At 50.6% G+C, this 27,231-nt stretch overlaps 2 protein-coding genes across 2 annotated transcripts; one reads left to right on the top strand and one right to left on the bottom strand.

The window, feature by feature from the left end:
* Window positions 1–1,218: 1,218 nt before the first annotated feature.
* HASPIN (histone H3 associated protein kinase) lies at window positions 1,219–3,777 on the bottom strand. Its single transcript, XM_074160816.1, has one exon. The coding sequence runs from the start codon at window positions 3,775–3,777 to the stop codon at window positions 1,219–1,221; it is 2,559 nt and encodes an 852-aa protein (XP_074016917.1).
* Window positions 3,778–14,344: 10,567 nt separating this feature from the next.
* Window positions 14,345–26,857, top strand: P2RX5 (purinergic receptor P2X 5). The gene is made up of 12 exons (XM_074160949.1): window positions 14,345–14,601; window positions 16,895–17,045; window positions 18,905–19,024; window positions 20,019–20,094; window positions 20,448–20,544; window positions 20,931–21,011; window positions 21,629–21,767; window positions 22,611–22,747; window positions 22,982–23,075; window positions 23,561–23,626; window positions 23,932–24,014; window positions 24,434–26,857. Exons 1-12 carry the CDS (start codon window positions 14,465–14,467, stop codon window positions 24,507–24,509), a joined length of 1,257 nt encoding a protein of 418 aa, XP_074017050.1. The 5' UTR covers window positions 14,345–14,464; the 3' UTR covers window positions 24,510–26,857.
* Window positions 26,858–27,231: the final 374 nt, after the last annotated feature.

Raw genomic sequence — 27,231 nt, forward strand, 5'->3', positions numbered from 1 at the left:
AAGTCATTTTCTGTGGTACTAAACAGCACAAGAGTCTGGAAGACAGAGCAATAAAACAGTATCACAGGGGCTTGTAAAAAGTAGACTTCAAGACAGGTTGAAAGATGCATCTAATTGATAGACTGCATATAGACACGCACATATAGACAGATGGCATAGAGACCGTTCCAGTTAAAACAAATCTGATGATGCTACCTCTTAATTACTTAATGTGTCTGGGTCATTGGATGTACTAATTTTTAATAATAATCTAATTCGCTTTTAACTTAGTTTGATTTATCATTCTCTTTAGAGCAGTTTCTTTGCCGTACTGAATGTTAGCAAAGGACTTCTCTAAAGCAAAGAATTAAAATCTAATGCAATTATAGCTTCAAATTCAGGTCACCTGATCCATCCGCAGTCAGGACTGAAGAACACTTATGACCATGTGCATTTTCTTCTGTAGATAAATGGAGAAAATCGCTTTAACGCTACCATCAAGTTACAGATTTGGGTTCCTACCTGTATACAACGTCACAACAGAATAATGGTCAAAAATGCATCAGGAACACAGGTACTTTTTCTTATTTTTTTCCTAATCCAGTACCTCTACGCTGCTCCTTACAGAGGAAAAAAAAGCGTGTTATTGCAGATTAGAGTGTTTTTAAAGCCTACACTGCAGAAACGTTAGACGTTGACATTTTGTAGCATCATTCCAGGTACAAATTTTGCCAAACTGAACAAGAGTTCATTTTTAAAAGTAAGTCAAAAGGTGGAGTTTCCCCCCCCACCTCTGTACCCGCCTGGGCTAAGAATATTTACCTTTTTCCTCACTGCCTAGAATGTTTTTTCTTTTTTCCTTTAAAGACAATATAGTAAGGAAAGAACTTTTAATAATCTAATATTAAAAAGGTAAGAAAACTTCTGTGGAATTCAAAATGCTACTTAAGCACAAAGGTGTCCTTTTCTCCCCCTTCTCAAACGTCAAGCCTGTTCCCTCCCCCGCCATCACCCCTCAAAAAAAGTACACTGAAAAAAAAAGTACAATGGAAACTTCTTAAAAGCACAAGACTTTTTGGGAGGTTTTTTAGACATTTTTGATAGCGTGTTATACACACTGGTAACCGATCGTAACATTTCTTCATTGTGCCGACATTTAAAAATGTCATACATAAAAAAAGAGCAAAGGAGAAAGGCAGCACCAGTGAGTGAGTTCTTGGCAGCATCGTGCCCCTGTGCTCACTGGAAGAGGCTGCTGTTTTGTAAAACGTCATTGGCGGACTCGAAGCTCAGGACTTCTTTGTGGAACTTAACGAGCTGCTGCTTTATTTTCCTCAGGGAAGCAGTTGAGGCCTTTTTCTTGTAGCCCATGCATTTCAAAAATTTATCTGACAAGTAGTGGAGCCAGAGGACGTTGCTGTGTGGATGATAGTCCGTCCAGCTGTTGGTGTTCTCCGCTTTCATTTGCCTGTAGATATCAAACTGGTAGTCCCCCGTGCCTTGGAAGAGTTCTTCATCAGTGGAAAGGTCACAAAACACAGTTAACTCGTCCTTCTCCAGCCGTGACAAGGTATAATCTATGATGTTGACGTGAATCCCCGCTGTGGGGATGGTGTGCGTTGTCCCGTTCAGCACGTAAGTGAGCTCCTTGACATCCGTTTTCTTGACCAGGACGTTCCCCCAGTGCAAGTCTCTGTGCTCGAAGCGCAGTTCCTGTTCGGCCACAGCCAGGGAAGCAGTCACCTGGTGCAAAACGCTTTTTGCCAATGCCACCGAAGTGAACCTGTTTCTCATATTCTCCAAGTCACTGCCTCCAAATTCAAACTCCAGAACCATGAAGAGCTGTTTGTCTCCAAAAAAATCTGGCCGATCATTTTCCGATCCCGTTACTTCGTGGTACTTGTCCCAGGCTTCCAGGAGATACTTAGGATAGGCCCCTTGAACACAGTGCACAGAGTACAAGTTGATGAACCCAACAGTCCTATTCACAGACTCCTCAGACAGAAGACTGAGTTCTTTTGAAATTATGATTTCGGGCAGAATCTCTCCAAAGCTCTTTTGAGCTTCACCATTTACTTTTTCAGTGCCCTCAATGGGAATTATTTTTAAGGCCACAGGTCCTCTCTCACTGTCGATCTGGAAGACCTCTCCGAACACCCCTTCTCCAATTTTCTTGCAATCTTTCATCTTATCTAAAGGGATGCATTCCTCAAAAGCGATAGGCCCCTCTTGGTGGCATTCCCCAAACACCTTCTCTGCGTCCGTGAGCATTGGCTCCAGGACAGAAGAGGAATTGCTGGGAGCCAGCAGGATCATGGACGAAGCAGACCAAGTGCCACATTGAGCCATACCAGCAGATTGGGTCAATTGGTGCCCTGAAAGCTGGAATTTCATAGAAGGGGTACAAAGGACGCTGTTGTAGAAACTATCTTCTGTGGTAACTTTCTTCTTCTTATGGAAGGACAAAGATGCTCGAACTCTACCCCAGGCATGGGAGCTATTGAGGAATGAACAGCTGTTGTCTCTTACATCTACAGACATCTCCAGAACGCCCTTCTTCGTTCCTTTTTGCCTCATCCGTGGCCTGAGAAATGAGTTATTAGGCTGCTGCTGTCTCTTATTTTTGTGCCTTTTTGGACGGAGCCTTATTTGCTTCCCCCACCGGCTGTCACTGAAGCCACTGATGCAAGCTTTTCTACAGGTACTTCCCCCGCCGGGAATCACCTCGGTACTTTTATGTTTATTCTCCAAGATTCCTTGAAGGCCCAGAGGAGACGCTGGCTGCTGGCAGGCAGGCTGAATAGCTGCCTTCTCGTTGCATTTTGCGCTCATCAACCACATGGGCACCTCTTGAGGGTCCAAGACCACCACTGGCGTAAGCTGGTACTTCTTGGCTTCGCCGCTCTGACAGCACAAGCTTCCTTTTGTTGAACCTCTCCTCAGACCCTCACAGGGTCCGTCAGAAGTGGCACCGTCGTGCGGCGTGGAGTGCAGTGGCTCGCCGTTACCGGGAGGCAGCGCTGCCTGAGGAGGGGACGTGTCCTCCTGCGGGGACGGGGGAGCCTGTGCCCGGCAGGATCCCCGCACCGATGCCCTCAGAACCCTGCCGGACTTCTCCAACTCCGTGCCTTTGGGACGGGATTCTCCAGCCGCCCCTTCCCCGGCGCCGCTCTCAGCCCCCGGCCACGGCGGGCGCCGCTCCGGGCCTCCCCGAGGCGGCTCGGGAGGGCTCAGGGCGCTGCGGGAGGAGGCGGCCGGCTGCCGGCGCGGCGGGGAGTAGAGCTCCAGGCTGCCGCCCAGCCCCGAGCCGCCCTCCGCGCTGGTGCTGTACAGGATGAGGGAGCTGAGCTCGGCCGGCGGGGCCTGGCGGCGGCGGGACCGGAGGCGGCGGGCGCTGCCGGGGGGCGGCCATTGCGGGGTGCTGCACAGCAGGGGCCGCCGCGCAGCGGGAGGGCGGCGGGCGGGGGACGGGGATGGGGAGGAGGAGGAGGCGACGAGGGTCGCCGGTTCCGGCGGACGGTTCTCCTTCCCCGCGCGGGTCCGTAGGCGCCAGGGGCGGGCGGGCCTCTTACCCTGGGGCTGCCGGGCGCGCTTGCCGGGCGGCGAGAAGTCGGGGTCGTCTGATGCGGAGGAGAGGGCGCTGGAACCGGCCGAGAGGGCGCTGGAACCGGCGGATGTCGAGCTGAAGAACCGCTTGCGGTCCTGCGGAGGCGATATCCACCGGTCGGGCGGGGGCAGCCAGCGGAGCCGCCCGCCGCGGCGGGAGTAGGTGCGGAGCAGGCGCGCCGGGGGCGGCATGGCGGCGGCGGCCCGGCCTGACAGGCACCGCCGCGCCCGCCCGCCGCCGTTTCAAACGGGCTCTCGCGAGAGCGGGGCGGGGGGGGGGGGGGGGGAGCGAGAGGACGGCGCGGCCACGCCCCGCACGGGAGGGGGCCGTTCCCGCGGCCAGGCCCCGCCCCTCGACCGGCCAGGCCCCGCCCCCCCCGCGGTTTTCCCGCGAGTTGTGCCCACCGGCGCAGCGCGGGTTCCGTTCCCGGCCGTGAACCGGTGCCGGGTCCCCGGGAGGGTTCCGGTGGCACAGAGCCCGAGGTGGGCCGTGCTTCTGTGGGGACGAACCCACAGGCACCGGTGGCAGCCGGGGGACTGAGCCGCTCTGTTGTATTTGAGGGCGTTCGGGATGTGCATTATCAGCGCGCGTACTGCTCCATCCGCACCGACGGAGACAGAGTCACCGTGACAGCAGAATTGTCCTTAAACATCTGTCCCCAGGTGTACACAGAAGAGAAGAACCTAATGAGGTTCAATAAAGGCAAGTGTAGGGTCCTGCACCTGGGGAGGAAGAACCCCAGGTACCAATATAGGTTAGAGATGGATCTTCTGGAAAGCACTTCTGAGGAGAAGGATCTGGGAGTCCTGGTGGATAGCAAACTATCCATGAGCCAGCAATGTGCCCTTGTGGCCAAGAGGGCCAATGGGATCCTGGGCTGCGTAGGGAAGAGTGTGGCCAGTAGGTGGAGGGAGGTCACTCTCCCCCTCTGCTCTGCACTGGTGAGGCCACAACCGGAATACTGTGTCCAGTTCTGGGCTCCCCAGTTCAAGAGAGACAGGGAACTACTGGAAAGAGTCCAACATAGGGCAACAAAGATGATTAAGGGATCGGAGCACCTCCCTTATGAAGAAAGGCTGAGAGAGCTGGGACTCTTCAGCCTGGAGAATAGAAGGCTGAGGGGAGACCTTATCAATGCTTACAAGTATCTAAAGGGTGGGTTGAAGGAGGATGGAGCCGGACTCTTCTCAGTGGTTCCCGGTGACAGGACGAGGGGCAACGGGCACAAGCTGGAACATAGGAAGTTCCATTCAAATATGAGGAAGAACTTCTTTCTGGTGAGGGTGCCAGAGCCCTGGAACAGGCTGCCCAGGGAGGGTGTGGAGTCCCCTTCTCTGGAGATTTTCAAAACCCACCTGGATGCAGTCCTGAGTGATGTGCTCTAGACAATCCTGCTTCAGCAGGGGAGTTGGACTAGATGATCTCTAGAAGGTCCCTTCCAACTCCAACAATTCCATGATTCCGTGATCTGTGACTCCGCTGCCTTCGCTGAAACCTGTGACCTGCCAGAGGTCGAGCATGAGGTTCCTTCTGCGTCTCAGTAGAGACGTTGCTCTTCCACACATGATGCTATTTTCTGACACTGCAGAGCAAGAGCGGGGATTGATTCATGGCAGTGTCTCCCGGGAGGCCCTCGGTGCTTAGAAGAGATGCCGCAGTCCTCTTGCTTCCTTCAGAAATTGCCCTTTGTGAAATGACTCTTACAGTACCGCAAGCTTTCATCATTCCAGATAATTTCTCATCGGCGCTCGTTATGCATAAGGTTATATACACCACACACAGCTTGGTGGCAGCACCGGACAGGGTGGTTCTTACAGTCTCGAGTAAGGATTTGCCGTTGCAACGCGTTTTTCTGAAAACACTGAAAAGCAGCTGGTATCTTGTTCCTTTTATTTCTTTCTCCGTAGTTCTTAAAAACTCCCCGGATGAGCATGTCCAGCACCCCTGGATCAGGGGCAGAGCCCGGCAGCGAGCTGCAGTGTTGCCACCCGCCCTGCTGCACGTGTGACAGAAAGTAGGGTGAATCACGAGCAATCTCAGTTTATCGGTATTATGCAGATTATCAGTAATTGCAATTTACAGGGTTTGGGGAAAGAAGGCGCCTGGCCGAAGCCGGTGGCTGGCTTTAGCCACTACCAGGTGTTTTCTTGCCTGAGCGAGGAAATGATCTCAGGCCCCCTCAGGTGTTTGCTGTTTCCAAAGAAGGACAAGCACAGACATCTGGTACTATTCCTCTCTGTGGCTTTCTCTCCCCCTAATTGTGTAGTTGTTTTATTTCTGTCGTGTTTGGCCAACCATAAACCCCACAAATCTAATGCGTGTTTACACACAGCGGTAGATTAAACACAGATTTTTTCATTCAGACCTTCAGAAGGCAAAACGGCTCCTGTCTCCTTTGGCTTAACCAGTGTTGCCTGATGGAAGACTAAAGTTAACAAGCAGACTGTGGCCTTCCTTGAAGTTTCCTTGTAAAATTCCTGCCTGGTACCCAGGTAGTGCTATTAATACATCTCTTCAAGGCTATTACAGGGATCACCTTCCTGATGGGATGGGCTCTAGCTCTAAATTTGGCTGCCAAACGGCCAGAAGTTGAAGGTGCTGAGCACACCGGGCTGCCCGCTTAGGACAGAAGTAAAAGGTACCACAGTAAGATATTGCTTGAATAATATAGGACCCTTGTGTGACTTTCAACAGTAAGAGAGAGAGAGGTGCAGAGGTCTCCCCCTGGCATCCAGCTCAGTCAGCAGCTGCAGCCGTTCTTCTGGCTTCAATTTCTTCCTCTCTCCTCCCTGGCTGGTGGTAGAGTTCCTTGGAGCTGCACAGAGAGTGAGTCGCTCCAGATCTGCTCGCAGGTGCCAGGGATTGAGGAAGTGAGACGTCCTAGGTGAGAGCTCAGAAAGGAAATTATTGCCTGACCCAAGGAACCACCTGTGTCAGGGGTTTTGTCATAACAGCTCTGGGCTCTTTGGAAAGGAAGGTGCTTTGCCTGGTGTGAACGGCTGGACTGCCGCCCTGGGTAAATCCTCTTTTTTTTTGGTACTGTTTTTAATTGCATCTTCTTTGAAAGTAAATTCTTGCAAGAGAAGCCTGGCTGCGTGTCACCCTTGCTGGCAGAAGGTGGTTTGGGCATTTTGCACGTCTCCGGGGCTGCTCCCCATCACTCAGTCTGGATTTTGGCAGAGCTGGTACAAAGATATTCTTCTTTGCATATCCCCGTGTGGAAGGACATTTATGAGGAATAAAGTACATGGAAAGCAGAATATGCTGGGCTGAGAGAGAGAATCCCTTTGAAGAGCTTCAAGCAAGAGAGCTGCTCCTCTGGAGCTGCTGGGCACAGTATTAACTGAGGTGGTGGCATTATAAGGAAGACACTTTTTCAAAGGCTCTTGTTTTATTCACTTATTTATTTTCAAGTTTCAGGGTGTGCTGGCTTTTCTTAGGAGAGGAAAATGTGTTGTCTGCTTTTTCCACTGCTCTAGAGAGATCTTCCACTGAGTGACACGTGCTGTGGGCAACTGTAGGTGAAAGGACTACAGTATATCAGCAGTTGTGGTCTTGCTGCCCATCCTCCCTCCCAGACCTTCTCCGTGTCACAACGAAGTCCTGCTTGTTCTGAAGCACCTGGAGATCTCTACAGTGAGATCACGCTTGGTAAGTCTGGGCACAGAAAAGGTCTTTGTAGTGTTTTGATTACTTTCCTAAGGGAAGGAGGGTTAATTGTAGAAGCTGTGCTAAGAGTAAGGAGTTGTAAAGAGAGTTTTCTCAAGGCTAAACAAACCCGGCTCCTTCGCCCAATCTTGTTATTCTCTCTCTTTCTCTCTTTTTTTTTTTTCTAGTTTCTTCTCTGAATTAAGTTTCTCTCATTACTTGGATCCCTTTCGTTGTCCCTTATGGCTCTCAAGGAGGTCAGTTCTTGCAGTGGGTAATGCTGTTTTCCTTTTTAGATGTTTTTTCTTAGATGCATTACAGGATTCTGTGACTTGTAATTTCCGATGAGTGCCATCCGACCATTTAATTCTTTGCAATTGCTACAGTAGATGCCAAACACATTTGCGGTAATTGGATGGCACTTAGGGGATTAGCCAAGACTCACAGTCATCCAAACCACAGCTGGGGTTTTGTGCTGTTTCCATGGAAGCCTTGCTGGGTCTGCTTCTAAATTTGTTTGCAATCTGCATTTTTAATAATATCCCCCGTGCAAAAGACTTGTCAAAGTTTGTGGCCTCGCTGTGTGGCCCTGACTCCGGTGCACTCCGGCAGCGGTGCAGTTATGGCATTGCCCTGGATGACAGAAGATCTGCAAGTGACTTCTTCAGAGTCGTTAAACATCTGACCCCAGCCAGGATAACGGGTTGGCAGGTGTTTGGGGTCCGGGTATCACGGGCAGGGAAGCTGCTGCAGATGTCCCAGAGGTCTCTGAGCCATAGACATCATTCATGATCTTTACACATCATGCAAAAGGGAGGGTCTCTCTGCTCTTGAGTAGGAAATACAGACTAGTATGGATCAGGCCCTAAATCCTTTTCCATTCAGGTCTGTTCTCCTGGCACTGCTCATTAGGCTGGAAGGACTTGTTATGCTACCTTTGACTTGCTCTGTTGGGGAGAGGCGACTCTCAATGCTGCTGGTGGCCCAGGAGAGCAAGAGAGATGCTTGTTCTCTACTGGTGCTGGTCACCCATCCCCATCCACTGGCTTGGCTCTGGATCATTCCAGGTTTGGATATTACCTCCTTGTATTGACTTGATAGATTTTGGCTATTTTTGTGGTGATCTGACCAAGGAGTAGGAGGTGTGAAGGTGGGTGGTGACTGACAAGGGCTGATGCATCTGAGATAGCTTTTTAATTGTATCCTTGAAGGGGAGGACAGGATGCGTTTCGCGATGCTATTTTAATCGGGGGTGATACCAGCTGCTTATGTCTCTCTCATATGGCAGGAAGATTCGCAAGCCTTGGGTTATAATTCCCTCAGCATGTTCAGAGCTGGGGGAGTGTGGTGGCATGGTGGTGAGCAGAAGAAGGTGAAGTGGAAGTCTGCTGCTTTGGAAAGCTTATCTGGAAAAGGGCATAAGTAGTTCTTCATTATTAAGTGCAGGGTGCTGACGCAAGAGCATCAGATAGGAGCCATGAAGTGCTTTGCTGGGCTTGAGAGCCTGTTGGGGCAGCTTTATTTGGAGGCTAATTGGATTGCAGCTCAAAAGAGAAATTTCTTGTCTCTTATAATAAGAGGGTGAATGAGCTGGAATGGAGCTGGAATGCCGCGAGCAGGTTGCTCTCTCCGCCAGCTTGGCTAAACTGGCTCCAGAACGTCTGCGCAGAAGAGCTGGGACACACCAACACACAACTGGCTTCCAGCACCACCAGCCTCCAGATCCAAGGCATTGTCTGGTGCCGGGATGAGCGTGGCGCTCATGCAACCTTTTCTTCTGGGGGTCAAGTCTGTTTTTTCGTGGCTGGAAAGAGTTCCCCGTTAGTAATTCCAGGGAGGAAAGGGCTGAGGCATCAGTGTAGACGTCCTAGATGCTTACGTGCTGAAGGTGAAGGAGGGGGATGAAGATGTCTCCTCAGCACTCGCAGCAAGGTAAGGTCTGATAGAGCTGTCAAGCCAGGACCAGTTTCGTATCTTCCCGAGTCAGAATTGATGTGTGTTGGCAAAGTAGTAAAAAACTGATCTGTCTGGTATATTCAAGAGCAGGGTTTCACCGGTAACTCGGTGGTTAATGTGAATACACATTTTATTAAAACCATTCAGCTTTCACGCCTTTGATTTAACATTCTCCTCTTATTCCCCAATGATGCTTTTATTGGCTGACTTTAGAAGGTAAAGACACCGCAGTACAGCACTGCGTGATGCTGCTGCTCCAGCCATCGTTGCGCTTAATCTAACCATGTTTTATATGCATTTTCATTTCATTGCTGTTATCTGGTTCGGTGCCAGCCCTCTCACAGAACAGGGGATGATGGATTAGTTTAGTTAGATATGCAGTATTTTTCTTCCCTCTCTTTGGCCTTTTGGCTTGGGAGAGAGGTGCAGATAAACACTCCAGCTGATGATGGGAAGACCTCCTGCGTGCTGTATAGGAGGTTCAAGACTTGGGGAAGCAACCTGGAACACATTCAAAGGGAGAAAATGGTTCTCCTGGAAATAATGAGCTGAATCAAAGAGACAATATATTCAGAAACTTCAGCACGCTTCCATTTCTCACTCCTACAGCCAGGTTTGGAAACACTCTTTTCACAGGTTCCCTTTCTAGGCAAAAAACAATCTGAATGTTTTTCTGATGGCTCCTGAAAGGAAGATTTCCTTTTCCATCATGGCTGCGTCTGCAGCGGTGCCAGTTAGGAGGACAAAAGGCTGATTTTTGGCAAGCGGCAGCGTACTTCTTTCTTACACCACAAAGTCACAACGACGATTAAAAGAGAAGGTGAACGGAGCAGTTTTCACTGCGGGCTGCACACACGTTTCTTTGTTCATGCATCCAAACCCATCCTCTTCAGAAAGCAGCTTATGCTTCATGTTACTGATTTCCATGTGTTTCCGCGTGCATGAGCAGTGGTTTAAAAGCAACTTCCTCTTTCAACCTGTTCAACTTTTCCCCTTCCTTTTTTTTTTTTTTAATATGTTGACCTGCAAGTATGATACTATGAGGAAAAAAACCACTAATGGAGAGAGCCGACCTCTGCCTTTTCCACTGTTCATTTCCTTGCCAAAATAGTTTATCTCCTATTTACATCCTCTGCTCCTCATCTCCTTTCTATTTCAGTAGCTGGTCTGGCGCCTGTTTCTAAAGATTGATGCATCTGCATCGCTCAGGCATTTGCTGCAGGAGCATTTCCAGCGCTTCAGAAATGTCTCAGCATCTGATGAGTCAGCCGGCGTGCCTGGGGGAGCCCACGGTCTCTCTTGCGCTCGGTAGCTCAGTAAAGGGGACCACGGGGAGAATTAATGCCTTGGGGGTGATGGTTTGGAACTGGAAGCGAACAGGACAAGTGCCTAAAACGGGCACCTCCAGCAGTGGCTCGTGAATCGTGCCTGTAGTGGCCAGGGCTGGCTGCCGGTGCCTGGAAAACCCCCCGTCTCTTTCGGGCGTGATTTAAGGATACTCTTGGGCTGATCTTGAAATGTTTCTATGCCACAGTACCATAGAGAGATGTGACCTCGCGGGGTTTCAAATGCCACTGTGTCGGGGCAGGGGCCTAAAGTTTAGTTTCCATGGTCCCTTAATGCGGCGTTTACGGGCTCGAGACTGGGCTGAGTTCAGCTCTGGGGCAGAGGAGCACAAGGAGCTACTGGCAGGTGGAGGGAAATGTAGATGAGGAGCAGCCTGGGCAGAGAGGGACGTGTGTCCTGTGACTACGTGTGAATAATGAGAAAGCAATTACCCCGAGCAGCGTGAGGAGTTACTCATAGGTGTAACGTGTCAGGGATAAAAAAAAAAAAAAAGAGGGGAAGGGAGAGTTTCGGTACCGGAGGAGAAATCCTCCCTGGGAGAATTCCCAGGCTGAGCAAATAGCCCTCACGGGAAAGGAGCACAACTGTTTTTTTCCATGGGAAATTCAAAATGTTGGACTCGAGGAGGGAGGTATCTCACAGAAGAGATCCAGCCTCTGTCCCTTGAGAAGGACTATGAGAAATGACTGGGTTTTGTCTTTAACAGACGATGATTAGATTTTGTTAGGTTATTTCCCCCCCCTGCCCTGGGAAATGAAACTGCCTGTGTCTGAACAACCCACAGATACTTTGAGAAACACACCAGAAATCTTAATTTCCAGGCAAGAAAAAAAATAAGATTGTGAAAACTAGAAGGTGATAAGAACAATATCTGTAAGAACGTGTCAGCAACAGTGTTGTCAGCACAAATTTAGCCTGTGCTGAGCAGTATTCAGAATATTTTGAGGTACATTGGAACTTTTTTTTCAAAAACAACTATTGCAACTGGGCTTTTACTTGATGGCTCTAAAAAACCCGAGAAAAGTATCAGTGTTACATCCTTTTCTTTATTAGTGATCAAACTCGTTTGACTTCTTCAGGTTACACCTGTAGCAGAAACGCTTCTCACTCTAAGGAACATTTTTTCTAACCTGTGTAAATCCTTTCTCACATTAATTGACCTGGAAAATAATTACAAAAACTCCTAGCAGACCTGTGTCTGTGCCACTAAGTAAAACCAGGCCAGGAGGCAACACCCGCTTAACTGTTGGCAGGTTTCTTGGTCTGATTTTATCCTGTGCAGTCACCCAGACAGATAAGGCAGGTGGGGATGGAGGGGGGGTGTCTCTAGATGCCACCAAGGGCTGACCTGTTTCCACTGATACTTTGTCCATGAACTTGGGTGTTCTTAGTGCAGCAGGAGCAATGGTGGAGGTGGTCCTGAGACGTGGGATAATACTTGCTGTTTACTCCTGTCCCTGGAGCAGATTCAGCAGGACCAGGGCAAGCAGATGATGTTCTTGTGGGACCAGACCCGTGGTCAGAAATGATGCTTGGCTCTCAGCCAGCGGCTTGTGCTTACAAACTGTCTCATCTTGGAGCAGACTGGGCAGAAGATCAGGTGGTGGCTCCTTTAGGCTGCTCCTGTCTCCATACAGCTCTGGTTCCTGGAGCTGGGTCAGTCTCCCTGTGCCCAGCCCCAGCTTGGTTCTGGGATCCAGACAGTGGAGATGATGTCTAAAGAACAAAGTTAGAAGGGGCATTTAGGATGACAGCGAGGGAAGATGGGCTGAGCTGCCTTTCTTACTCATTTCTGGCCTCATGGACCACTGTGGTCTCCTTTCTCCCTGCAGAAGTGTGTTTGCTTGGAGAGGTTTGTTTCCTTTGGTTATTATATGTCTTATGACTTTTTATTTGTCCCTCAGGCTTTCGCACAGAGGACCTTTAAGTCTGGAACTGGTGACAGTGTGGTCTGTAGGCATCTGGTGAAGAGGAGTGGGTCCAATGGCAAAATAGTGTTTGAGGAAAAGGGAAACCATGAGTAGTGGCTGCTTGAGTGAGAAAGAGGGCTCCAGGAGGGGCTCGGGGAGCAGCCAGCGTGTTTTGTGAGATAAAGTGGGGTTGCCCGTGTGGGGTGTGCAGATAGGGAAAGGAGGGGACGTGGGGAGTGGGAGAGGTGAGCAAGACCAGCCCTTGGCTCGTGCTGAGGCTGAAGGGCGGCTGCAAAATTTGGGAGCAGGACTGGGGCTAACCCTGAGCCAGAGGAGTGACCCCGGGGGGTGCGCAGGAGCGGGGGGCAGCTCTGTCACCCCAGGAGTCCCTCGTGAAAGAGTCACACGCTGAAGCCATCGCCCACGTGGGGCTGGGGAGCGCAGCAGCCGCCGGGTTAAAAGGAGGCCACGGGCACATTTCTGTTCCAGTTTTGCAGTTGCTGGAGAAAAGTCTGCTTCGCTTTGCAGAAGGAAACTCTGGGGATGGCTGTGGGATGAGGGACAAACCGAGGTATTTTGAGGATAGCGTTTTGTTCGTTATTACACTGTTTGTGATCCTCTTGTGATTTGGAGCAACCTTGTTACATACTCATTAAAAATCTGATCCATCTCTTTAAATTTGTGACGGAACTTAAGGAGGATGAAGGATAACATTTTTGTAAAACCAGAGGTCTTGAGAATGATTCTCCGAGTTGCGCAGAGGTGTGTGCCAGAGCAGATCACATCCCTGCACCACCTGCTGCCTCCATGGGGTGACCCGCTCTCCTGATCTGTGTTCGAGCTGTGTCACAGTTCCATACTCTGTAACCTCTAGAGCCTTCCCGGTCCTGACAAAGCCCCTTGAGCTAATTAGGTGCCCAGGTGTGAGCTAATGAGGTGTTCGTGCATGAGTGCGGTAAACCCTGTGCTTTATGCCTGATACACCACCTCATGTCTCTGATAGACTCTAATAGATTCAGCCTGTGAGCGTTCCCATCCCAGAAGAACCCCCTGGGAGACATCTCCCATCGGTGCACAGTACGGGATCCCCCCAGAACTGGGCACACTCCAGTTCAAATCCCATCTTGCTGCTGGTTCTCCTCTTGCTGATGTAGGTTAACTCTTTTAGCCGGGCTGCTGGAAGGTCCTGGATTACTTCATTTTCTACCTCAGAGCTCATCCTGTTCCTCAGCCAGGAGACAGTGTCCACCCTTCTTAGTTTAAGTAATGATCGTTTCATGTCCTTGCACATGCAGATGCCTCTGTGAGACTGGGGTCATCTCTTGCACCGCTGCCTGGTAAACAGCTCTTCCCTCCCTCAGGGTTAAACTGTTCCTCTCCCTTCAGTATTTCATCAGCCGCTGTGTTCTGTATCTCTGTGTGCCTCCCTCAGCACTCGCTGGGCATTTTAGTGGGACGTGATGGTGGTTGGTTCCTTAACCACAGGCAGAACTTCTTTTTCAGTTTCTTAAGTTGTTGGGGTTTTTTGGTAGGAAGATGTAGTAACCAGAGAGGTATTTTGGATGACTGGCAAGGACCCGAGTTCTCATTGCTCATGCGAACGCTTAAGAAATTAAAAATTTAGCCAGGTGCTCTGTCATCATGTCAAGGCTGAAGAAAAGCATTATTTAACAGTGAGGGATGTAGCTCTGTCACCTGGGATGCTGTAACATGGCTTTCCGCTACAACACGTTTCACTATAAACATTTTGTGACTGTAGGGGAGAGAATGAAGCTCGGGAGCAAAACTGAGGCGGGGGCTTTCCCGGAGGATGAATTCTCTGGGAAGCAGCGACGGAAGGATCTGGTGTTAGTGCAGCTGCCGGTTTCCGTCCCGAGAGCTGCTGCCGGGAGGAGGAGATCGGGCTCTGGCTGCGGAGGGGTTGGTGTGTCAGGTTTCCATGCAGGGCACGTGTGGATAATGCGAGCTGCGAGCGCCGCTGCCTCCTCCAGCCGCCGGCACAGAGCGAGCCGGGAGCATGGGGCAGGTGGCTTGGAAGGGTTTATTTCTGTCGCTTTTCGATTATAAGACAGAGAAATACGTCATCGCGAAGAACAAGAAGGTGGGGATTCTCTATCGAGTGGTGCAGCTCTCCATTCTGGCTTACCTGGTGGGGTAAGAGTCGCCCTGCGTTTCTCATGCTGCCGCGGCTGCTTGCTGTGTCGCGATGAAGGTTTAATGTAGGATACTCTGCATAGAGCAGCAGCTCGCTGCGCCTTAGGATTTCAATGCAGATAATTCCGTTTGTTTATACAGCTGGGTTTTTTAATGACTAATAGACTTATATGTGATTTTTTCACCTGCTAGGGGTTGCTAGGTTCAGCTCTACCTTCCAGGTTAGCGTAGGGTTAAAAATAGATCGAATGGCACTATGGCTTTGTACGGCGTTATTTACACCTTTATGTCTCCATTCGGTGGGAACGGTGCCAGCCCTTAGCACCTCAGGGGAACAGGTGAGAAACAATAGCGTTTATGGCCAGGGCTGCTGAGCCCTGGGACAAACCTGCCTTGTCTGCACGTCTGCATGACACGCTCGAGCCTAAACGGGAGGGAGGCGAGCACGAAGTGGCAGGTTTCTTTGCTGGAGTGGGCTGCAGCAGCCAGGGTTGTGGAGGCTGAGGCAGCGTGAAAGTCCTGCATTTATTTCAGAGCAGGGGGAGCTGGCATGGAGATAGCTGGAACACCTCTCAGAAAAGGCCCGGTTCTGCAAGAAGCTGGTCCCGCTGACACGTAACGAACACAGCAATGCTCCTTGCAGGCTCAGACCTGGAATTATCCAGCCTATGAGATGCCTGTGCCGTTGCTTCCTGACTTTCTGAGGCTTTGCAGAATGTGATTTGTAAATCTTCGCCCTCACTGCCTGTGCTTCTGAGTCCCTTCACCTTTCTCACACCTCATGTGTTCACTGATTAAATATAGCAGAGTCATTTTTACACGCTGGGTTTATTTATAGAGATGTGTACAGATCCAGAGCCTGCTTTAGTTAGCAGGGCAGAGCTGAAGTCTCAGCAGCCTGGCATGTATTAGCTGCTAAAGGAGGAATCCTGTAGATAACATTGCTGAGGACACATCCTCCATCCAAAAGGGACACAGCACGACCAGTGACTGTGAGTGTTCAGAGACTGGCGGGGCCATACGGGCTATTTTCCTCCCTTGGCATCTGCTGCCTCCTGCAGCGCTTTGTCACTGTCACCGATGGTCCTGCAGTGACTCCTTTGTGGCTGGGGGCTTACAGTGTATCGCAGAGGTCGTTAGTGTTAGTCTGGTGTCTTGATTATGTACCCGTTCCTGTTCAGAGGCTGGCTCGGAGGTTCTGAGCATCAAACCCCTCCAGATTTCTTGCGCGTAGCTACCATTTCCTCCCCGATTCACCGCAGAAAAGGTAGGGGTCGGCTTTTGAGCCCTCCTGGGAGAGAAAAACAGTGTTCTTGGGAAAGTGGGAAACTTCACAGGGGTGAGGAATGTTATAAATCAGGTTTGTCCCAAGTGGGAGGTGAAGGGCAGCGTCTGTCAGTGCTGCTCAGCCCGAGGTGGCTGCTCTCCCCACGCCGCAAAGGGAGGCTGTGCCAGCACATTAGCCTGCATCCCTGCCCCAAAACCTGCCCTGCCGCCCTCAGCGTCTTCAAGGGTCTGGGTGATTTGGCACCTGAATTTGGCAGTATTGTGGAGAAGCTGGAGGTGTTTCATTTAACCCAGAGAGGTTTTCACCCAGTGATACGGAGCTCTTGCTGCTGCCAGTGGGGAGAAGGAAGCAAAGCCTTTCCCTGGGCTGCTCAGCAAGGGAGCAGCTCTTCCAGGGGTGCTGGTGAGAAGCCTGAAGCCCAGCACAGAGGCCAGGATGCTGTCAGGTTGTCACCATCACGCTGGTTTACAACAGATCCTGCATCCAGCTGAGAACATTCCCTACAGATCTCTGTTAGTGATATTCAGTTCACCTGCATCTCCCCAGTCTGCGGCTGGACTGGGAGCCTAATGGCAGGCTGCTGAAATGGGAGCGAGTCATGTATTTGTGAAACAAACTACACTCTTCACTGCAACTTGCAAAAGCTTGTATTACTTTTCATCGTGAGGAGCACAGAGCCCTGCCCTCCCCTCCTTCCATCAAGGTTTCCAAGCTTAGCACAGGACAGGGAGGCTTTGGTTTGGTTTTTTACCCTGTGACCAGTTATTACTTCTCCCTCCACGTAGAATCTTGGTCCTGACTCTTTCTCCAATCCTGTGGATACCTGCAGCTTGTGTCAAAGAGTTTATTCTAAATTTGTAGTAGTAGTTGCAGAGGGTTTGGTGTCGTTGGCGTGTTTTGATTCACCCTTGAACAGTGTTTGGCCTTGGTGTAAATCTCTGGCTAACTGGGGCAAGTGTTCCCTGAGCCCACTTGCTAACGCTGCTGCCTCCTGTGTCTTTGCAGGTGGGTGTTTGTTGTCAAGAAAGGCTATCAGGACACAGACACATCCCTCCAGAGCTCTGTCATCACCAAGCTGAAAGGGGTGGCCTTCACCAACACCTCAGAGCTGGGGGAAAGGCTGTGGGATGTTGCAGACTACGTCATCCCTCCGCAGGTTGGCATCACCCCACTGCTACTGTCTCTGCCATCTTCCAGCGTGGCTGGTGCTGGAAAGGCTGAAGTGACGTATCCAGGTCTTTCCTATGAATAAGCAGGAGGTGGGCTACAAGAAAGCGATGCTGTGCCTTCTCTTAGGTCTTTCCAGCAAATTTGAAAGCAATTTTGTCTCTCTCGCAAAGGCCCACGCCACTTGGCATACAGTCTTGCAGGAGAAGTCCTGTGGATTTCAGTAGAACTTTTCCAAGTGTCTGCTGGCCTCCATCCCTGGGCTAGAGCAGGCATGCACGGGGCAGCCTGGAGAGGGTGGGAGATGGAAAGGAACTGTGGTGCAATTTGAGTGATGAGGGTTGCTTGAAATGTGTCTGGCTAAACCTGCCTTGCTGCTTCCTCGCCTCGGACAAAGCGAGATGCGTAGCTGATGCTGAAGGGGAAAAGCTGGCAGCAGATGTAGCCCAGCAGCAGGTTGGAATTGCCCAGCTGTGCTTGCCCGGGGCTGTTTGTGCTTGCCCTGCTGGTGTCTACCACACGTACATGGAAAGACGTGAGGGGCAAACCAGGGTCTTGTGCTGACAGGGGGCAGAAAGCGATAAATTGAACAATTCGCTTGTCTGTACATAAGAATAAGGGTTCACTTTCCTCCTGCTGCAGCCCGTGTTTACTCAGACCTGCGGATCTGTGCTCTGCGTCTCCACCAATTTAATGCAAAGCCTCAGTGGGAGCTGTGGGTCTCAGACCGCCGTGAGCTGTGCAGCAGCGTGTTTGCAACGCCTCTGGTTCAAGCTGTATGGAGGCCTGGGGACACTTAGCAGGTGGCTGGTGCCCACACCCAGCAGTGAAATGGTGATGCTGACCAGTATTTTAACTTGTCAGACGTTTCTCCTGTGACTCAATGGTCTTGTTGCTGCCTGGTGGCTTATTGGGAGGGCTTGTCGTGGGGTGTTCTGAGCGAAGACAGCGGCTCTGCCTCTGGGCTATGGCATCACGAAGCCAAACGTGGCCGGGCCATCAGGCTACGATATTGAATCCAGCCCTGCTGCAGCCTGCCCTGGAGTGCCTCAGCCTCCAGCAACCACCCTGATGTTAGACCCCTGCTGGATGGTTGTTAAAGGGAAACCATTTAGGAGAAAAGGTAGCTATTTTAACTTTTTGCTGAATGTGGGGAAGGGACAAAATAGAAGCTGTAAGTGTGCAAAGGAGGGAAGGCTCCAGAGGAGGAGTCAGCCATGTATATTGGGGCTTTGCCTAAATACAGAAGGAACGCTACATTGCCAGAAACAAGGATTTTAGGGATGAAGATGCAGTCAAGTCTCTCCTTGCATGTCTAAGACAGTCGTCCCAATGGCTCAATAAAGGGATCTGTGTTCTCTCTCTTACAGCCACGCTAGAAGTGCTCTGTGTTGTTTTATCGCACGTCCGTGGTGTTGCACTAAATCCGCTCCTGCGCTGTGCCCTGCTGCCTTGCTCCGTGAGCTCGGGCTTGTAACAGCCTGACCCTGGCTGAGGACAGGCACCCACGGCTCTGCACGGGGACGGGGCCTTGGATCCCTGACCAGGCACCGTGTCCTTATGGAAAAGGAGAACAAGTGCTTGCCGAGCAGCCAGCGAGGAAAGGCTCAGCGGTCCTGCTCACCAAATTAATGCAGTCTCTGGAGCAGAACCCCTAAAGCCACGGAGACCCACCGGCCTCATCCAAACAAACATCCAGCCAAAGGGCACTGTGGTATCTCAGCCTGAAAAGCATCAGGAGAGAGGGAGGCGTTACTGCCCTGCAGAGAACTGTACCCTCCTCGTAACAGGTACTTTAAAAGTAAAACCAGTTTTCTAACTCTTCCTCCCTTACTTTGTTTATTCTAGGGTGAAAATGTCTTCTTTGTCATGACGAATCTGATTGTGACCCCAAACCAGAGGCAAGCCACGTGTCCTGAGGTAGGAAGAACTGAGCCCCTTGGCCCCCCGACCCCTACAAAACCAGGGGTAAGAACTGACAGAGGACACCTGGGGAGCAACGAACACAGGAAGGATTGAAGGCGAACGGTTTTTCTCTGTAGTGTAATATCTCAGTTGGGAAAATCGGACTGCTTACTGCAGACCTGGGAGGTTCAGCTGTCTTAATTCCCAGAGGCCCTAATCACGTAGAGTCTTGCTGACTTTAATTGAAGGTGCTGGACATCTGCCCAGCTGGAGATGAGACCAGAACAGTGATTGCTCAGGGTCAGAAAAGGCTATGGGAAACAACTTTGGGGTGACTCAATCTAGTTATGGATAGAGGAGATTTTCTAAGAGCCCCATCCTGGGAAGGGTTGAACATTCAGGCTTTCGTTACCTTCAGGACATGAGAGGGCGCCTACCGCCTCCCAGAATGTGCCTTATGGGCATGAGGTCTTTCCATGTCATATTGAAATGTCTTCTGTGGCGACGTGGTTCAGAATGGGCTGGAGCCTGGGGGAGGAGGACACTGGCCATCCAGGGAGTGTTGGCTCCGTGTAGCAGTGATTAATTTTCCATATCTCAAGCAGAGGGGTAGCCCAGGCCAAGAGCACAGCTTGCTTGTTCTGGACATGGCTGTCCTCTAGTGGCTACACGAGCCCAGCGTGCAGCCAAGGGAAGGGTAAATTTGAGCTCAGAGAGCTTGTAACTTAAATCAAAGGTAGGGTTATTGCTTAGGGTGATGCACTGTGGCCTCCTGCTTGGCTTTGGTGAGTGGTAGGTGATGTCTGGGTTTTTCCACAGCCTGTCCCTCTCCAGACTGAGCAGAGCCCAAAAGCAGGACATCGTAGCTGAACCGTGGTGTTGCTGGTGGTGTGACATTGTTGAGCTGTTTGCACGTGACCTGCGGTTACAACTCCAGCTGCACCTTTTCAGTGCTCACCACCCTGTAGAGGACTCGCCAACACCAGTGACACTTTCTTACCCCGCTGAGTCTCGTGTCCTGTCGCAGGTCTCACTTCTGTCCTCTTCCACTTTGCAGAGTGTCAGCATTCCCGATGCCCTGTGTGACAAGGACGAGGACTGCCCAGCAGGAGAAGCAGTGGTGGCTGGCAATGGTAAGGGAAGGGTCCCTGCAGCTCTGTGTCTGGTAGAGGCAGGTTCCTTCAGAGGCATCGGCCTGGCTACAACCCCAGGGATCTCTGATTACAGAGAATGACAAGGACTTTCTTTTCTTGACCATCTTTTATTAAGATTGTCACTTTGCTTACAGCTCTGTGGTGGCTGGGCCAGAGCACCCCGGGCTGCTCAGAGGAGCAACAAGGGAGAGGTTGTTCCAGCTGGGAGGCTCTTTCACAGCGGGGAGGAGGCTTTAGGGCGGCATGAAAAGCATTTGATTTCCATGTGCCCTGTGGGCAAGGAGAGGAGGTGGCTGCTCTGTGTGACCTTTTCTGTGATGTCTGTGCCGCAGGGGTTAAGACTGGCCGTTGTTTGAAAGACAGGGACAGCATCAGAGGGACTTGTGAGATACTGGCCTGGTGCCCAGTGGAGAAAAGATCCAAGCCCAAGTACGTGGCCATCCCGTGCTGTTTCCAAGCTTGAGTTACTTGGCTTGTGTGTCACTTGGGGCGGTTTCTGGGTTCCCTCTGCTTGGACCCTCGCTTGAATGTTGGCTGTTCCAGTGCAGGAGGGAGCTCTGCATGGCCCCCCAGCAGGACTGACCCTCTGCTCCCCCCCGCTTGGCTCACTGGCTGTCCCAGGGCTGTTTCCAGCTCCCAGGGCTTCCCCTCAGCCTGCACGCTCCTCACCAGCTCCTTGCTGGCAGCGTGGGGGAGGTGGCATGGCTGGCCTAGCACCACGGGGTGAAACCTAGCTGTTTCTAAAACGGCAATTCCAGTTTAAACCTGTGGGCGAGGTATGAACATAAACCAGATAACAAACCCTTCTCTTCCAGGAAACCACTTCTCGCCAGTGCAGAAAACTTCACTGTTTACATCAAGAACTCAATCCGCTTCCCCAAGTTTAAGTTCTCAAAGTAAGTGCAGGTGCTCGGAGATCCCCCTGTTCTCTCCATCACAGAGCCAATAACCTCTCTTTGCTCCACTGTCCTTCTCCTGCCCAAGGGTTGGGGTGGGGAGGTGGTTATTCCCTCTTCTATGGTGCATGGAGAGGCCTTTGACTTCAGGCTGTGTGGAATCAAGGAGATGAGGACTTGGAGCTTCTCAGAGAGCAACTGGGATAAAACTATTTGTTTGCATTTGGTGCTACAATAGGAACAAAATAAATAAGTGTAGAAAGGAGCGTGCTCTTGCTATTCTCCAGCCTCAGCTAGATATTTCTGGCATCTTTATTGGTTTTCCTTGAGAGAACCAGGTGGCCCTGAAGCACACTGGCAACCTGCTCCATGTGAGTCCTTTGTTGAGCTTGGACTCAGCTGGCCTAGTCCCAGCCTGGCCTGGAGGTCTTTTTTTTGTGGGCAGACTGTTTTCCCTGGGCCAGCAGCGGAGAGGCTCACAGGGTGACAAGGCAAAGTGCCGTTTTGTTGTGTAGAGGGTGTCGGAGAAGGTTCTTGTCTCTGCGGTCTTGGTGGCGTAGGCTGGGCAGGCAAGCGGAGAGGGAGACAAGGTGGATTTCCCTCTTCCCTATGTGCAGGACGAACGTGCTGACAACCAACAATGAGTCCTACCTGAAGAGCTGCCGCTACAGCACGGAGCATCCCTACTGCCCCATCTTCCTCCTGGGGAACATCGTCCAGTGGGCTGGGAGCGACTTCCAGGAAATGGCTTTGGAGGTAGGAGCCCCTTGGGCTCATGTAGCTTCCCAGCTGGCCATCTTGCTTGCTGGGTGGCCGTGAGGAGAGCCACTGGTGACTGCCCGGGGATTTGCCTGCTCGCCAGGGAGCAGTGGAGAGATGCTGGTGCCTAAAGTCACGCTGGTCCCATTTATCCTGTCCCCAGGGAATGGGAGGCAGGGCGATGCAGGTCCTCTGGAAGAGGTGGCCGGGTCAGTTGTCTGTTATTCGGAGCTGCCCAAACCGCTGCTCTGCCGGAAGGGTTTCTTTGTTTAATTTCCACATCACTACACCATTGATTTAACCCCAGAACTCTGGAAGGCCAATGGGGCTCCTCTACTCAGAGAACACCCCAGGAGGCTTCCTCTGTAGGGAACAGACACGTTCCTGCATGGAGACTTGGGGCTGAGCTGTGACCAAGCTGTGACCCCGTGTGTGTAATCCAGGGGGGAAGATGGAGCCAGTCTGAGGCATCCCGGGAAGCACGGGGTGAGAAGAGAGCAGGCTTTGTGCTGGCTCCTGCACCTGTGAACCTCATCCCTGCATAAAAGAGCACCTTCTCCACTGAAGTATGTTACAGCCACCTAAATGAATGCAGTCAGTGTCCTGGGATGAGAAACCTTCTCCTCAGCACAGGGAAAGCCAGGGTTGCATGGAGAGTAACGTGACTAATGTCATAAGCATGAACTCAGCCCATCCAGAACGTGTGTGCTCATGTCTGTGACCAGAAATGCAGCTGGCCTTGTCCCTGGGGAAAACTTGCCCAAGGATCTGACAAATTTGAAGACCTGTTAATTGAACTAAGCTTAAAAACAACTCACACTGTCTCTCTCTTTCGTTAAGGGTGGTGTGATAGGAATTCAGATTGAATGGAACTGTGATCTTGATAAAGCCCCTTCTGAATGTAATCCTCACTATTCTTTTAGCCGGCTGGATAACAAGTTTGCAGAAAAGTCCATCTCTTCTGGGTACAACTTCAGGTGGGTGAAGAGGAGAATATGATGCGGTACCGGAGCTGGGCTGAGCTGGTTTGACTCGCAGGCGTTGGAGGCTGGGGGTGAAATGCTTCAGTGGAGGGAGGGAGCCACGCTCACGGCAAACTAAAGCAGTTCGTGGTAGGAGAATGGGTCTGCCTGAAGAGAGAGGTGAATTCAGATGGTTCTTGGGGGGGGGAGGCAGATGATGGAGTTAAAGTCAGCATTGTTGTATTCCAGGTTTGCCAAATATTACCGGGATGCTGAGGGGGTCGACTACCGGACGCTCATTAAAGCGTATGGGATCCGCTTTGATGTGATGGTGAACGGCAAGGTGAGGTCTCGGGCCAGAGTATTTCAGAGCCTGGAGAGAAAAGAGGTGGGGGACATTTCTCAGCGGGATGGCAGCTCTGGGACGAGCACGGCCTCTCTGGCTTGTCAATAGCTCCTGCTATTCATCCAGGTGGAGCTAACCCTACATAAGAGAGATGACCTGGAGCACAGAGAACCTAAAAACAGGCTCATGTAGAGTAAATACGCCCCAGAGCCTTGTTTTCCACGCGTACGCAATGCAGAAAAAAGAAACCCAAGCCAGGGGTGACGCAAGATCAGAAATGCAGCCCCGGATAGTCGGATCTGAGACACGCACAGACCTTTAGCCTCCAAGATAGTTCACTGCAATTCTGTGGTTGCTCCTGCTCGTTGCCGACACAACGCACCCACGGGCACCAGCAGCTTCCCCCCCTGTAAAACCACACCCTTCAGTCTGTTTCTTGGGTTGTTCTTTCACCAAGTTCTTCATGGCCTTTTCTCTTTTAGGCAGGGAAATTTAACATCATTCCCACCATCATCAATATCGGGTCGGGGCTCGCTCTCATGGGGGCGGTAAGTGAATGTATTTTCTTGAAGGGACAGATCCCTGGTTTGGCTGTTACGAGGATAAAATGGGATGGTTGGTTTAGATCTGAGTTTTTGCAGCTCTGACTGCTGCTCAGGTGTGCGCCTGTCTCCTGTCTTACAGGCATTTGTTAATGTACCTTGTAGTCTAAATATCCCTAAGACTACATGGAGCATGAAGGGAAATACAGCTTCTACAAGTTATTCTTCTTTAATTAACGCTCATTGCTAATTGGAGCAGAAAACTTCCTCTTCTTCTCTAAAGATCAACCACAAGTTCTTTCTGTTTGCAGGGAGCTTTCTTTTGTGACCTGGTGCTGCTGTATCTGATTAAAAAGAGTAACTTTTATCGAGGCAAAAAGTACGAGGAAGTAAAGTAAGTGGGTTTGGCTCTCGTGTTTAGATGTAATGGCTTTATTGCTATGACTGATAGAGATAGAGGGAGGTGCGGGAACACAGTGAACATTAGTGGCAAACAAAAGCCAATTCCAGGAAATTATATTTCTCCAAATGAGTTTAGCCAAGTTCCTCCCTCCCTCCGTAATTCACTGCTGCAGAGCTGGGGAGCACAGGGACCAGCTGTGCCATGGGGGGCGGGCTAAGTGGCCTCACACTGTTGGTCCATAATGACCACGGATGGAATTGGGGCAGCTCTGGAGCCTCCTGAAACTGGGAATTGGGGCTTTAGCTGTATAGAGGGTGATGGCCTTTGTGACAGGCCTGCTGGGAACCTCTTGCCCACATTGCTCCTGCAAGAGAAATAGCCTCGTCTGTCACCTTTGCTTGTTTCTTCAGGTCCAGTTCCAGGAAATCGTTATCCAGCCCCACGCTGAATGGGAATCAGAGCCCCGACCAGCTTGGTGGGCTCTAGACACGGTGATGGGTCTACAGCTGGACTTGTGGGCCAGGAAAACCACACAGTTGTGGAGTCACACCAGGACTGGGAGGTGGAGATACCCCAGATCGAATCTACTGGCCATTATCAGGATTCCCAGAGGGGGAAAAAAAAAAATCCTTTAAAGACTGCCCTTCTTTCCCTGAGATGTTCTCTGGTATCCTGAGCTTGCAACAGCGTGTCAGCACCATGGATTTTATAAAAGGATTTCATAAAAGGAAAACAAAGGCACCAAATGAATGTTTTTATATCTATTGATAGATATATCTGTACCTACGTCAATAGCCAGCATTATCCCGTGGCTGTGCTTCGCTTCCACGTGCGGAAGAGCCGCACTGGCTCCGGCCCCTTGAGGAGGGCTGAGGCTGAGGCTCCACTCTCTCCTGCTCCACCGGCTTGTGGCCACCGCGTCCAGCTCCCGCTCGTGTTTCCTGCAAGATCAGCTGTAAAGCAGCAGGACTGCTCTGGTCGGGAAGTGCAATGAAAACGCAGCATCTCAGCAGCTCTGAGCTCGGGGGAAGGGGGTTATTATCCTACAGGGCCCGTCCCAGCGGGGGCAGTGACTCGTCGTGGTGTGTGTAACCGTTAGGGCTAGAAACGCTGCTCCTCCAGGAAAAGCCTTCACAGCAGCTACAACAAGGTGCTCTGCTCGTCTCAGGAACGGCGGGAGAAGGTCCTGCTGCAGCTCCGAACGGAGAATCAGTTCAGCGATGGCTGGGTCCTGCTACCTCACCCGCCGCCCCTCGTCTCCGTGTGTAGGTGGCCAGAGAACTGGCACTGCAGGGTCTGGCAAGCGGGGGGGGGTCTTCTTGAAGAAAGGCAGGGAGAGGTGCGTTTGTGGTTGGGAAAAGTTGGGGGAAAAAGGGCCTGGAAAGCAACATGGCACTGGGAGGAGCTGCACAGGGATGGTCGTGGTTCTCCCTCCTTTGTTCAGTGCCTGGTTTTGTTTGCCTGGGAATGTCCTCTCTGTGTCACTCACCAATTGCTCGTGGTGGGGAGATCTGGACGGGGACTTTATGGGGACAGGGACTTAACACCTCTGCTGGTTTTTGTAGTAGCCTGAGAGAGACTGAAAAGGGGACCTCGATCAGATAAAACAGATTTTGCCAGGTTTTTCCAAGTATACCAACAGGAGGAAAATTGAGAAGACAAATGTCCACTATTTCAACACTCTGGTAACTTCCAAGAACTATGAGTGCTTCTTTGTTTCTCAACAAAGAAATAGTCTCGTTGCTGCCTGTTTTGTGAATTCACGCTCATGTGGGGATGTAACTAATCCCAGAAAAGTGCTTATAGAATATCATTGTTTATTTTTAAGGTTTGCATTTGCTTGAGCTGACAGGAATTGATACTTCAGTATTTTTGAAATATTAGTCCTTTCATTTAAGGCTCCCACCCCGTGGCTTGGTACAAACAGATCAGAGCGTTCTGCACGTGCTGCCAGGTCGCCATCCATAGGAGCCATCATGACGAAGATTAAATGTTTCTGTGCACTCTCTGAATATCTAGATTTAAAGGATTCCCACTGCAGCGTCCTTAGGTACTGCCAGGACAGCTGTAGGGAGGGTGCGTGACAGAGCTGCTGTGCTGGAGCATCACACACAGACAAGGCAAGCTGTGCTGAACCTCTGCTCTGACTCCTCCGAGGTGGCCGATTCTAAATTAACACTCACCTTTGTGAGTGGTTGCAAACTCTGAATCCAGTCACCAAAAGCAAACCCCACCCAGTCCAGTCCACTCCCTCTGCCTATGGTCAGAGGCAAGTAATTATTGAGTTAAACAATTAGAAAATAGAATTAAACAGTGAGGTTAATTTAGGATACACTGTGCACCTCTGATGCTCTGTTGGCATCCAGAGCCGCCTCTCTTTGTGCCAGAAGTCTCTCCTCTTGGCAAACACGAGTTACCTTGTGTAGAACCAACACACCAATAAAACAGCCCAGGCTTTTGACCACCAGAGCTTCATTTTTAATTTGAGTAATTTCTAGACAGTGAAACATGGTAAACCCCACAGGTGACATCGTGCTAAGGCACAGCTCCTGGAGACCCAGTAGCTCATTGTTAAACAAAGCTGCCTGTGCCCTATTGACACCAGTGTTTCCACTTGACAAAACAATATCCTCTTGGGAGATGACCAAATTGATTTCCTGAATTTAAGTCTTCAGGCCCCCAAAATCCCTACAATATTCCCCTTCTTTATACTCTCTGTTTAACACAATTCCCACAACCATGCTGTTAATAAGATACAATCAGGTTCCTTGTTTGAGTTTGATTTTTTTTTCCTTCTATTTAATGTACAGCAATAAAATTCGTCACTTTAGGGCAATGCTCTCCGAGCTTCTGTAAAGTGTGTTCTTTAGGTTTCACATGCTGCTTTCTCTCTGCGATGCATACTTGTGCTAAACAATTCAATTAAGTGTTTAGAAAGTATTTGAACAGCACAGGTGTATAAAATATACCTGTTAGTGGGTAACAGGGGACAGTTGTTTTCTGAGGGTGTGAATCTGCCAAAGCATATGCTACTGTGGGAATTCAAACCTTGATCGTCTTTTTCACCCAAAAGGAAACATCACTTGTTTCTTTGCTATGTTTGTAGTATCAATTCTACCTTCTGTGTAACACTGCATTTCACCAGAAGTTGATTTTTTCCCATGAAATACTTTTAAATACAGAATGTGATGTTGTAAAATCTTCGTGT

This window comes from Numenius arquata, chromosome 18 (assembly GCF_964106895.1).
Source record: "Numenius arquata chromosome 18, bNumArq3.hap1.1, whole genome shotgun sequence".
NCBI lineage: Eukaryota > Metazoa > Chordata > Aves > Charadriiformes > Scolopacidae > Numenius > Numenius arquata.

Coding starts and splice junctions, on each gene's coding strand:
- HASPIN (XM_074160816.1), bottom strand. CDS start 3,777: ATGCCGCCCCCGGCGCGCCTGCTCCGCACCTACTCCCGCCGCGGCGGG.
- P2RX5 (XM_074160949.1), top strand. CDS start 14,465: ATGGGGCAGGTGGCTTGGAAGGGTTTATTTCTGTCGCTTTTCGATTAT. Junction 23,076..23,560: donor ATGTGATGGTGAACGGCAAG/GTGAGGTCTCGG, acceptor TTTCTCTTTTAG/GCAGGGAAATTTAACATCAT. Junction 24,015..24,433: donor AAAAAGTACGAGGAAGTAAA/GTAAGTGGGTTT, acceptor TTGTTTCTTCAG/GTCCAGTTCCAGGAAATCGT.